Source organism: Pteropus vampyrus, unplaced genomic scaffold (assembly GCF_000151845.1).
Source record: "Pteropus vampyrus isolate Shadow unplaced genomic scaffold, Pvam_2.0 Scaffold1000004004, whole genome shotgun sequence".
Classification (NCBI taxonomy): Eukaryota; Metazoa; Chordata; class Mammalia; order Chiroptera; family Pteropodidae; genus Pteropus; species Pteropus vampyrus.
In genome coordinates, this window is record NW_011918406.1 from 8,218 (window position 1) to 21,687 (window position 13,470).

The window sequence follows — 13,470 nt, forward strand, 5'->3', positions numbered from 1 at the left end:
AGACAGAAAACATCTCTGTCGTCGGTGTCGCCTCTCAGAGCTGGTTTTTGTTTGTTGGTTTCCTTAAATGAATAAGAAGAGCGGGGAAAACTCAGGAATCATCTTAGGAAGAAATTCAGTCGTTCATACGGACACGTCACAGGATGAGCACTCGTGCGATGCTTCTGTGAGATACATCTCAGGCTTCGAAACCGATTGCTGCTTAACACCTGACACCAGGGCTCGTTCGTGTAACGAAAGAGTGCGCGTCGTGTATCGAAATGCGAAGCACACACGGTCTAAAGCAACGTTACGAAGCTCTCTGGCCGGTTACACGCCGGGGCGAGTAGAGGGAAGTGCGACTGTTTGCAATATTTCCACGAATCCGTTGGCGAAGAGTTTGGGAACAGGAAAGGCCGATGACGGTGCCACCTACAAATGCCGGAGGTGGATCCAAGAGGAATTTGGCACGGTCCCGAGGTCTCGGACTTGCGGGATGTCTTTCCGTGCCACCGGGGTTGGAGGGATGCTACGTTTCGTGTAGGCAGGGAATCTTATCGATGACGCGGTGACAAGTCTCCAACCCGGATGGCTGCGGGGCTGACAGTTACTTAGCCCTGCTCCTGATTGTGGGTCTCCTTCTTACTTTCTTTAAGATGTTTCTGTCAAATAGCTCCTTCTCCCGTCTATGCACAGGTGGCCCTCGCCGGTACTTTTCTTCTGCCTGCTTGTAATCTAACCCATCGAGCGCAGCGATGGACCAAATGATGGCTTCTGGCAGAAGGACTTCCAGGACGAAGCTCACCTTGTCGTCCCTCGTCAGGGCCAGCTTCTTCTTGTCCACCTCTTTGTAGATTTCCTGTAAATGTTTCATCACGACTTCCAACTGATCGTCGTCCTCCAGGTACGTTTCAACGCAGATCACGTACTTTTCCGACTTCAGGAACGACGCCAGCCACCTGGACTGTTTCCTGCCTTTGACGATGTCCAGGAGATGGTGGTCGGCCCCCTTCGTTTTCACGATGAAGTCCACCAGCTTCCGGTTGGCTCGGTCCCGAGCGGCCTTCATCCGGTCAGGGAGGATTTTCTTGTAGGGCTTCTTCCCCAACAGGGCGTACTCCTCCTCAGAATCTTCCAGGTCGGCGTAATTCACCTTCGGGAAATCGATGTCCACGTCGCCCTCTTGGACGGCTTTCCTCACCGGGTAGCTGATGTCAGCAGCGTAGTAGTCCAGGAAGGAGCCCGTGAAAGAGCCACGACTGAGCCCTTCTCTGTAGTGGGAAATCACGGAGAGGCACCACTTGACGCTCTGCCCGTACGCTCTCTCGGCTCGCTTGATGAACTTTTCTTTCTCTTTGCAGTCCAGATGCTTTAATCTCCGAAGGGGCACTCGAATGCCTTTCTTTCCACGGTGCACGTATGCCTCGATCAGAAGCACCCACGCCACCTGCTCTGTGCGGCTGACATTCTTCACCACTGCTGGCCAAAACGGGTGATGCTGAAATTTAAACCAGACGATCGTTCCTCTTTCGATGGCGCCCGGGTCCTGTGGGGAAGGCAGGCCTTTCGATTGTCTCGCCCCCTTGGCGCCACGCTTCTTGCCGGACGCCTCGCGGGGACTATCCTTGAGGTCGGCTGAAAGCTGATCTTCTTGCTTCCTTTTCTTGCTCGCCAGACGGGCCGAAAAACGCAGCCCGAGGCTAGGGGCGCTGGAGGGTGACGCCACATCTTCCGAGCCCGGCCTCCCGGCGGCCCCCTCTCCAGGGTCCTCAGTGCTCCCGGAGATGGTGGAGCACTCGGAGGAGACGGCCGGGGTCCTCGGGCAGCTGCCACGCACCTCTCCTTTCAGACCCTTGGGCACAGTGACGATGGAACCGGGCGGCTGAGATGGCGGGACGTCTCCATCCTTAGCACCCGCACCCTCCCCATTGACCGTGCGACGCTGGAGCGCGGCTCTTGAGGTGTCCCTCTGTGCCTTGCCCTCTTCCTCATGGTCATCTTCTGAAAGCGACGGGATGTCTGGGCCCAGGCCGAAGCTCTGTGAGGACTTGGCTTGCGTTTCCCTTGGAACCGGAGCGGCCGATGTCTGCGCCTGTGCTTCGTCACCGTCCGGGGCGTCCTCACTCCCCGAACGCACCAACAGCGACTTGGGCTTCTCATCTTTCCTGAGGCTTCGCCGTGACTTCCCTTTGGGCTTTCGAGACTTTCTACGAGATCGCTTTTGCGGTCCCTTTTGAGGCAGCGGGGGGGCCTCTGGGTCCCCCGATGCTCTTGCCTGACCCGGGTCTGCCCTCTCCTTCAGAATCTGCAGCGCCACTGTAAGAGCGCTTCTGTAGGCCTCTTCCTCTCCCGGTGGGACCCTTGCCTTGGGTGGGGCCCCTAGCGAGGAGGCAATGGATTCGATCTGAGCTTCATTTAGGATCTTTATGGTGCTGCTTTTCACTCTAACGTTTTTACCTACCGAGAGGATTTGAACTTGTAGAGAACGTGGCTTTTTCCTCTTATCTTTGGGTGAGGTCCCGGATCTGGGCAAAACCTTTGCTGGCCAGCAGCGGCCCTTCCAGCTGCACAGGACATACTCGGATTCCATCGTGATTTCACTTGGGAGTCGGGAGGTCCTTAACGGAGCTTCAGGGGTCTGGCTGTCGTGCCCACGGCGGCAGCAAGTCTTCTCTAAGCAGGCCTTCGGCAGACTTTTGCCTACGCCTACGAAGGCTTTGCGGCTTCGGTGGCCTGTCCTTCTGCACCTGAATCTCCCCCGGGCGCTGGAACTCCTGTGTTCGCAGACTATGCTGTGGAACACTGGAATACAGAAAAGGAAGAGAAGGGTATCAGAAAGATTTCCTTTCCTGAAAGGTGAAGGGAGCGAGAAGTACACGTTGGTCGTTACACAACGGCTGTGTACATGGCCGGATGGGTACAGATCGGGGCGATTACTTTGTAACTTGTATACATGGCTAACCGTTGTACCGCATACCTGAAACTAATAGAAAAAAAATGGATGAAAAGGATCACTTAAAAAATTTTAAATTTTATTATATTAATTTCAGGTATACAGTACATCGGTTAGACATTTTTGTGGTTTATGAAACGATCTCCCTCACTGCTCTTCCTCTTCCCTGGCCCTCCACCTGCCATTACATTACTGCCGACTGCATCCCATATGCCGTGCTCCCCGTCCCCGTGACCATCTATCAGCCACTAAAAAAGTACAAGATTGGTGGTCAGTGAGAATTGATAAGAGATAAAACAGAAATATAGTGTGTCAGACTGGAGGGGTGTTTGGGGGGGCAAGACAGATGCAAAATATTTGAGAAAAGAGCACAGAAGCACCAGAGGAGGAGCCGGGAAGCCTTCTGAACCCCACTCTTGCCCTACGTGTTACTACTGCATACTGAAGAGCACCTGTGTGGGGAGCTGGCTGTCATGTCCGGCTCTCATTTGTGTTGTCGGCTTCGCTGGGCCCCTGTGCTCCTCGGTGCTCATCGTAGAGGAATGCTTTCGTGCTTCTCTTCTCGGGGGCTAGTGCCACCCCGTGCACCCAAGGAAGCCAGAGGGGACCTTTGAGCCACACACACCAGGTGCCAGCACAATGGCGTGTTCAAGAGCGTGAGCTGAGACCCCAGACCTTCGCGAAGATCATCGCGGTGGCTACCGGTCACCCCCTTCACAAGCACTGCTGCAGGCACTGGCCATGGGCTGGGATGTGGACCTCTCAATTTCTCTATGGGAGTTGACACAGTCCCCCCACCTAGCTCCACATCGGTGTACAGTAGTGGCTGCACAGCAAGGAGCCAAATAAATCACAGCGCAACATGAATAAATGGTTGCACGTGCAATGATTGGTCAAATGGGCAAGTGTCACCGAACTGCAGCTGGATCTCGGTCGGTGTGTTTGTGTGGGCAGCATCTGTTGATCCGCAAACTCCAACTGCTCCTCCGACAGACCCCTTACCCTGCTCTGTGCCTCTGAAGGGCACCGTCCCTCCAGGGGTCGAATGTGGACACCCAGGCCCTACACATCTCTGATGTCAAGCTAGAAAATCCAAAAGAGGTGGGAAATCGAGCCCGTGAAGTGGAGAGGGATTCATCCTTTTCCCTTCCCCGGGTCTGGAATGCGTGCCCTTCTGAAACGGAAATGTTGGTTAAAGCTCACTTACCATGTAGATGTCAGGCTTCTCGTCTTCCTTCTTTTGCATCTGAAAATATTTCCACCTTAAGCTCCTTAGTTTATGCCACCCCTCCCTCTTTCCCAACAGTGCGAACTGCCGCTTTCATGACAGCTCTCGTTTGTCTTGGACACATGGATTATTTCACAGTAGCAGTGCGCGCGCGTGTGTGTGCATGTGCGTGTGTGTGAGTGTGCGGGTGTGGGTGTGTGGGGGTGTGTGTGTGAGACAGATGCAACCTGGGTCCTGTCATGATAGTGTGTTGTTTTGTGCTTCTAAGATAACAGCAAATGGGCTTGCAGAGGACAGAAAACGTGCAAAGAGATGTATGTAGGAGACAACACATTCCAGAGGCCCGCTCTCGGCGTGATGGGGAGCGGGCGCCCACACATTTCCCGTGCATCCCTGGGCACAGGCCTGCACATACGACCTCGGAGTGCATTTCCTCACTCACGAGCATCGTAGATCACTGTTTCGTGGGAATGCCTGTTTAGTACGCTGTCTTCCGGAATCTCTCGATAAGGTGGGCTTTCTGAGACTTAAAAACTTACAGTAGACTGCAAACATTTAGATGTGTGGCACGTGGGAGATGCAACCTTTTCTCAATGCCCCTCTTCCCACCCAGAAATGCCCGTTCATAGGGTCTACTTTTCTGTACACAGTGTCCAGGGATGCATTATCATTCACTTAAAGATTTTAGTGGAACTTCTTTTGAACTGTAGCTTTTGTGATTTTAACTGTCCCCAAAACATGGATGTCCATAAAAGGATGCGTTGGCAGTTCCCTTTCTTGTAAAGGCACACTTTGTAAAACTACTGTTATGAAAATACATTCTTGCCTATTTTTTGCACCTGTCTGTTGCCAGATGAATTCAGCATAAACTTTCACCCATAGTTTTTCGTTTTAAAGCTTTTAGGATTCCATTGGGCTTGAATTCCACTTGCAGAATGACTGAGTGAGAACCGCTATCTTTGCATATTTGTTTCCTATGTGGTTAACTAGTTCCGTAATTTCACAGAGGTCACCCATACATGCAGATCTGGGTTGTTCTGTACATGATATTTAAATGGCAAGTGTTACAGACCGAAAAATCATGAACTGCCCTCAGCTTTCTCAAAGGAATAAAAACAGTGAGAGCTGTTTCCCACCCGCAGATGATCAGCTGTGACCCTACCTCACGTCCACCTTCCGATTCCCAAGCTCGACCTCCCAGCTTTTCCTGAGCAAACAGGCAGCCCCAGCACCTAGTCTCACAGGAACTCACCTTCTCGTGCCATCTACTCGGAGGGGGAGAAGCAAGAGCACTTGAGGGAAGAACCGCACAAGGCCAAAGCTTCTCATGAGCGCCTCGTTTTAAGACGAGACTGAGTTCTCTCCCGTTCCCTTTGCAAACTCAGGTGGTTCCTCCCGTCCGGGAGGCCCACTTTGTTTCAAAGAAGCTCTGGTAAACCTCCGTTCCCTGCCAACTGCCACAGGGAGACCTCCAGTGTCCTCTACAACACTAATGAATTCACTCTCAGCGTTACGGTTGACAGGTAACGGGCAGCCTCCTCTTTACTGCAGGCGAGACCTCCGTCAGGACTAGCATCCCAACAGAGAGAATGAGGCCCGTATCTCAGAACCTACTGGCTTCCCTGTGTCCTGCACAAGGGGAAAAAGGTGCCCTTCTTCCCAGGACAAGTCATTGCATGTAGCTCATCACAACAACGTCGCACGTACGCCAGGTGCTTGCTGCCCATGGGGAAGGACCGACCAACCCACAGTCTACACCAACAAGGGGACGTTACATATTCGACACAAAGACTGATGCGGACCTTCACGTACTGACTCGGGGAAAATTCAGACAAGACTCTGACCGTGGACCATTTAAGTACAAGTTACATGCTTTAGGTGAAACGCACAGTCACGCGGGGAGCGATGCTTTCCAGTTTACCTTGGGATGGGAAAGACAGGCAAATGCCAGGAAAAAGCCGAGCGTGCTGACTGCATATGTCACGACCGGTTCCATCCGAAAGAGAAGGGGAACAGGGGTGGAAGCGGGTGGCGAAGGTAGACGTTACATTTGCAATCGTGTTGTAAAATATTACAGGGAGAACACATTTACATGTACATATGCACCCAAAGCTTCCCTTATAAGGATTCTAAGGGGGTAGGAAACGAAATACGGGATGTCAGTGAACAGGAACAGAGCAGGTGTAGCAAAATGGCAAAATAGCATGGCGCAGAATGCAATGAGACTGTATTCGCAATGTCTGAAAGGTGTTCGAAGCGTGTTTTATACGATCGAAGGAAATATTCACTATGAAAATGTACGCACCACACCGCACAAGACATAGTCGATTATAGCAGTCCGAGCAGAGGCGGGGTGGGGGTGGGGGTTGCAGAATGTGTGAAGGAACAATAGTCAATAATTGTCCAAGCGAAAGAAAAATTTCAGGTGGTCTATCCGATGTGCCCAACCACAAGCATAATTCACACACACACACACACACACACGGAAACATGCTCACACAGACATGAGAGCACACACATAGGGACAGGTCCAAGGTCCAGTTTTATATTAAAAGTTCTAGGAACCAAAGCGAAAGACGGGACCTTAAATGCAAAGAGAGGAAAACCCACCTGATTATTGGGCAGGGTCCCCTTATATTTGAATTAGGGAGAGGAGAGCTCAACAGAATGACTTGGAGTCCAGAAAAGGCAAAGAGGGAGCAAAGAGACACTGAGAAGTGTGCCGTGGCAGGAAGCATGGACACTTGCACTTCTGAAAATAAAGAAAAGGGCAGAGAAGGTGGTTCTGAGAACTCATGACCTTGGACCAGGAGGCCTCGGAACTTGGGCTGAGTCTTCTAAGGAAAGGGGCTGCCCAGCTCCATGAGGTTTCTCAAGGGGGTCAGGGGAGGCATCCACGCATCCCGACAGCCCTCCCAGTGATGATGGGGAAAGTGATGAGCTCCCGCCACAGTGCCAGGATGTGAGGGGACCACCCACGCCCTTGACCCGGGACCTCGGTCTCTTAGGAAAGAGTTCACCAGTCTGCTGGTGCTGGGCCCTGCTGAAATCACATGTCCCTGTCTGTGTTGTGTGAAGGCCGGTTACTGGGGTGGCCCGGAGAGGAGCAGGAGCAGAGAGGAAGGCACAGCCAGGTGTCTCACATTGGGACCTCCCGTCGCCCTCCGGAGACCCCACAGGCCGACCCTCACAGGCAGTCAGAAGGTAGAGGGAAAAGGGAATTGGCAGAGCCCGCTCTCAGCCCGCACTCAGCAGCGTGTAGGACAGGAGCTGAGAGGCGTGGGGACCTGTCCCTAGGACCCGCTTCTTCTGAAGGACGTCCCTGCCAAAGAATGCAACGGTATGTCCTAGAAATGCTGTGTTTTTCTCTAGAAACACAAAGAGACATACACAAAGTCTAACATCAGCACCATTCACCTCCAAACACACAACCAATAAACGCAGAACCTTCTAAAAGAAAGTTTTGTTTATGCTTATATGCTAAAGAAGGAGCCGTTTACTGATTCAAATTCAAGCTACCTAACTGTGATAACGGGACATTTGACTTGTAGAGAAGAGCGTGCCTCTTAGCTTGTGTGTGTCAGCGACTCAAGGTGAGCACAATAAAGTCCCCCGGGTTACACAAAGGGACTTTAGGGCGTCCAATCCTGCCCCATTCATCTCACTGGCTGCCTTCAAATGTTCCCTCTCATATCATACACACGGGAACTTTTTACAATAAGTAGGTGTAAATGAGTAAGCTTACATCTTTCGGGGTTTGTGCGACAATCACTGTGAAGCAGAGGCGTACGATGAGACATACTTGGAGATGTCTGCTTTCAAGGACTCAGGTGACAACGCCCTCATGCAACAGGTGTCACCTAGGACCCTGAAGCGGGCTGGGGTATGTGCCAGGTAATTCAATCAGCTTAGCCCACAACAAGAGCAACTGCCATCCTCTCTTATAAAACGGGAGGGATTTGAGCTTTGAAGGTCCGACTAAATTCCACACACTGACAACACACACACACGCGCACAAAACTCACATCGAAAGCAGACACTGACTAGTCTCGATGTTTCTCCAGTTACTCCATCTCTCCAGTCTGTAAATATCCTTGTTAAATGTTTCTGCTGGCAGTGAGAAATGGCTTACCCCAGTTGTCATGGAAACCAGAATGTCATCAAAGCGTTCTCCCTGATGTCAGCTTTCTGTGGAAAGCAGGAAGTACTAATGCACCCTCAGATGCAGACCATTGATCTGGTTCTCAGTCAATTACACCCCAACCAATCCAATGAGTGAAAGAGTGAACGAATGAATGAATAAATAATTAAATAAATAAAATATTAGAGACCGTACGCCATGTCCTCGTGGAATGAGCACGGGGAGGGGGACAAGGGAGTTCTCACCAATGGGTACTGGAGGAAATAAAGTACAAGGATAACAGCTTCTGTCCTGCCTTGAGACACGCACGCACACACACACATACGCACACAACGTACGCACGCACAAAGACACAGACACACAGACACTCGGGATCCAGGTCCTGTTAAGGACCTCCTTCCTACCTACCAGCTCACATGAGGCCAGGGACGTTTGTGTGGGCGGGATCCAAAGAATCTCCGTGGATTTCAGACGACCTGGAGAGGAGAATACGTGAGAAGGTGAAGCACTTGGATGCCAGAGAAAAGCAAACCAGAAACTCAGGTTGTGGAAAGACCAGAAGACCCTGGGGTTCCCCTGGGGCAAATGTGTATTGAGTGGTTGCCAGGAAAGCATGATTCCTGAGAAGATAGATGGCTCCTTCAAATGACCCTGTCCTGGGGCGTCAGGAAGGTAGAGATGAGCCTCGCCCATTGGAAAACTGTGCTCACTGTGCGCTGTTGCCCCACACTGCCACTGGACACCGTGCTCATACACGGGACCCCTACGCTCAGACACGGGGTGCAGGGAACACGCTGCCTCTCTCCTAGCCACTCACAGTTTGGGACACAGCTGCCCTGAGATGCAGCTCTTCCTCCTGTTAATGAGCTCCAGGCGACCCTTCTTTGCTCCGTCCTGGGCGGCGACGTGCTGGAAACAAGTCCTCAGGAGGGGAGGGTGCAGGGCCGATTTGCAACCTTTTCCTACTTTCATGACGTAAGTACTCCCACCACGGCCGATTGCAAGCCACCGACACGAGGTCGCTGGATGCCGATTTGGCGACTGATGCCCCAGATCAGCTCTCGTGGGGTGTTGGTTTCAGACAGACCCAGCACAGCCCTGGACCCGATTCTAAAAACAGACAAAACCACCCCATTCCACATACAGCCCACAGGAGAAGGACGAGCTGGGCTTTTATAGACTGTGCAGAAACCGAATGCAGGCTTTGCACAGGTTCTTAGTGTGGAGGAAAGGGAGCGAGATTTCCAGACATCCCTCCCCCGTGAACCTATCCAGTGTGGGCGGGGGCAAATAGTGGGGTGCATTCGCGTTCCATATTTTCTAATCAGAGAGGCTTTCTGAAAGACGGATGTGAGATTGAGTCTCGGCTCTGCTTCTCCTCAGCTGTGTGACTTTCGCGTTGTGCCCTAACATCTCTGTTCCCTCGTCTCCATTTTTGGCAAATCCAGTAATAGCATCTCTGCTCTCAGGAGGTCGATTAAGCGCTATGAAAGAACTCTGGAGCTCAGCAGTGCCCAGTGGTCTTTCCTGGAACTCTGGCGGGCGGTCCCTGAGAACATGTTGGGGGACCAGTGAGGTCTTCCTTTCCCTACCCAGTCTCAGGGAATCCTGACTGCTTGGTTCCGTTCTGTGGAAATGACAGGTTGTAAGAGGTGAGATGAAGCAGCAGGTGAGGACATCTCGTTCTTTCCTATTCAGCCAGACGTTAAATAGATTTGCACAAATGTAAATCGGCGTCACACTTTCAATATATATATATATCCAAATATATATACAGTTTGCTTGTTTGTTTGTTTTCAAAAAACGGAGTAATGTTTTCATGAAACATATTTAAACGTAAGCAATAATGGGTTCGATATTATTTTGAATCAATGCAAGAAAATTGCTTAGTTTTCCCCAAACACTTAAATATCTTAGTAGAGGAGTCTACAGAGGTTATTTTTGTAGTTGTGAAAAAATTCTTTTGAATGGGAACTCTCACATCATCAAAGTAACCATTTCGAAGTGTTCCATTCGGTGGCATGGTACAGTCACTGTGCCATTTAAAAGTCCCACCGGCAATGCACAATACAAGTTTGCATCACTCGGCACCGCCAACAACAATCGGGCTTTTCCCTTCTCTAAGTTTCAGAAAAAGACATCCTAGGGGGTGTTATAGCTTTTACTGTGGCTTTGATTTGCATTTCCTAATGACTGGTGATGTTCAGCATATAATCGTGTGATTATGGGCCACTCGGCTATCTTCTTAGGGAAGTAACCATTCGGATCATTTACTGATTTTTATGGTGCTTTATTTGTATCACTTGTTTGGAGTTGTAAGGGCTTTTCTATCTTCGGGGTGCCAGACTCTCACTGCGTGCATGATTTGCCAATGTTTGCTCCCATTCTGTAGGATACCTTTTTTTCGCCTTCGATAGTGTCTTTCAATGCAGAAAGACGTTCATTTTGATGAAGGCCATTTATCGATTTTATATCTGTTGCATCTATTTTTTTTCTTATGTTGCTCTTGCTTTGGGTCTAATATTTAAGAAATCATCGCCCAAAGGTCGAGTTGATTTACTCGTATGTTTTCTTTCGCGCATTTGATACTTTAGCCCTTGCATCTGGGCGTTGGCTCTATTTCGGGTGAGTGACATTTTGTGTATGGCGCGCCTTCAGTGTCAGACTTCATTAGTGTGCGTGTGGATGCAGTTGTGTCAGAGGCGCTTGTTGAAGAGACACTGCTCACCCCCACCGAATGGTAGTCATCGACCACCACTCACCCGATTCACTGGTGTGCTTCCAAGAGCCGCTGAAATGCTGAGCGTTTTCGGTAAGAGAATTAGAGGTCGCTCATACAACACTGGCTTCACGTTCGCATTACTTGATGGAGGCAGTAGGAACGTGCGACCAGGCTGAATACAATAGTGAAGCTTTGCTTCCAAATCTGAGAAGAAAGAAGTCATACGAGTGATTAAAAACAGAACACAAAACGTTACAGAGCTGGCGGCGAATTAAAGCAGCTACCCAAGAAAGTGAAATCTAAAAAAGTAACGTAGGGGGAAGAGAGAGGAAGGAAAGGAGGAGGAAAGTGAACAAGACGCCCCATCGAAAGTAGTACAGCATGTCCGCATAGAGCCCAGAAGTGTGAGTTTCATTCCTTTCACATATTTTATGAAAATTGTTTTACAGGGAATATTTGTTACATCTATAATTGGAACACAGTCTCGACAGTAGAATGTAAGTTAACCGTGTTTGGAACGTAGCATGCTCTTTATTAGCCAACCTCAGGAAGGATAACTCGAAAGCTCATTAAGTGCCCCCCCCACCGCTGCACTTCTGTAAGAAATCAAAACATGGTGTCAGCCTCTATAGTAGGTGTCAACCGATACCTGTGTTTGTTTTCGCATAGTTGAATGAGAAAGAAAAGACATCGACTTGATTTCCTCTTAAAAGATTAGGACAGACAAGTTCGACACTGGTGTTAGAAGAGCGAAAAGAGGGAATCACTCAGTCTTGGCTCTTCGTGGAGCGCATGCTCCATTAATGCCCTCGGTTCCTATGTCTTTCTTCTTTTTGAGATGTTTCATAGTTTCTGAACAGGCACAGACCGCATTGGCAAAACAAAGACAATGGTGTGCGGAAGCCACCAGATGGAGATGTTGAGCCGCCATCGTTACTGTTGGCCAGGCCCCTCTTGACACAAACAGTGGTTCCCAGTCTAGTGTGGCTGGGAGGACCCTGGAGGGTTTCTTCAAAATGCAGATTCCCAGGGCCCACCCGCAGGGTCGACTGGCTCAACCTGAGAAAGAACCAGGGAGCCTGGATTTTAACAGTCCCCTTCGCGTGATTCTGATGTAGGCGGTCCCACGCAGCACACTTTGAGAAAGTCTGATGTAAATGGTGTCGTGGGACCCTAGGCATATATGGCAACGTTTAGGGAAAGGGCATGGATTGAGGAAAGCACCGAGTAAAGCCGAGCCCTGAGCCACACCACCGAGCGAGGGCTCATTCGAGGAGAAAGAGCCAGCGACGGCAATGAGAAGCTGTCAGAAAGAAAGCGGGTAACACGAGAACACGCAGTTAAGAAAGCCAAGGAAGACGGCGGGATGGAAGGAAAAACGGAGAGAGCGCGTGGTCTACCAGACTCCCACAGTGTTTTCCCTTCCTTCAAACAGCGGTCGTCTCGTTTGAGTTTTTCTGGAGAAACACCGCCTTAGAGAATAAGAAAGCCCTGTGATGATTCACCCATTCTAAAGGATTCTTCTTTTGAAACAAATGTGATATTCCCCATCCCAAAATCGGCTTTTATTAAGTCGTTACAGCGAATCCTAATGATCAAAAGGTTAATTCTTTACGCTTTGAAATGTAGCGTAGGCACTAGTTTGCGTTCCATGCGCGATATTCAGAAAATTGTATGCCAATGGCTTAAAAAGTGGTTATAATAATGTGAACGTAAGAATTACCACGTTGTAATCATGAATATAATACAATAGGATCACAAATAATTTTGAGCAATAATACAGTCCTACTATTATCAATATTTTATCTCTTGCTTTATATGACTGAGTACTTCCATGAGTTCTCATGCATTCTTTCTCTTAATGTCCCCCAAATTTTATGAGACAGATGCCATTATCATGCCTTTCAGATACGAGCAAAGCCACTGCGGCTTAGAGGAGTCAAGAAATGAGCTCAGCGTCTCTCAGTTCATAAGCGGCAAAGCCTCGTTAAACTGCGCGCTGGAATTTCAGTTCAGGCTTCAAGCATCTTGGTGAGTTTCTCTTTGAAATTACCTCATATTGTCGAGGTTCATACTGATTACGGAAAGGCGTAGATTGCAGGGACTCCAGCTTCCCACCGAAATCGCCGTTCTCTTCTTCCTGGGTCCCCATCTTGGTGCCCATTCCCAGCTTCCCTTGCTTTTAGGTGTGACCATGTGACTGAGACCTCAGCAAAGGAATGTCACTGGACGTGATTTTGTACCCCTGCCAGTCCTAACTTATAAGAACCATCGTACCCGGGGCACCTCCGTGTGCCTGTCTCCTTCTAGCAAACTGCAAAGGAGGCCACCTCCCGCGTGGGGCAACAGGCAGTGAAGGTGGTGGTGGCAGAGTGCCCAAAAGCCTTGGTCCCCGCACGAGTGCGTGGAGAAAGCCTGCCAGCTGCCTTTGCGTTTTCCCAGTAATG

The 13,470-nt window shown here is 50.0% G+C and overlaps 1 protein-coding gene across 1 annotated transcript; it reads right to left on the reverse strand.

Annotated features, from left to right (window-relative positions):
- Nucleotides 1-586: 586 nt before the first annotated feature.
- LOC105311441 (PWWP domain-containing protein MUM1L1-like) lies at nucleotides 587-13,175 on the reverse strand. The gene is made up of 4 exons (XM_011387431.1): nucleotides 13,077-13,175; nucleotides 12,275-12,326; nucleotides 8,718-8,777; nucleotides 587-2,781 (listed from the first exon to the last, which is right to left on the reverse strand). Exons 1-4 carry the CDS (start codon nucleotides 13,173-13,175, stop codon nucleotides 587-589), a joined length of 2,406 nt encoding a protein of 801 aa, XP_011385733.1.
- Between the last annotated feature and the right edge of the window lie 295 nt (nucleotides 13,176-13,470).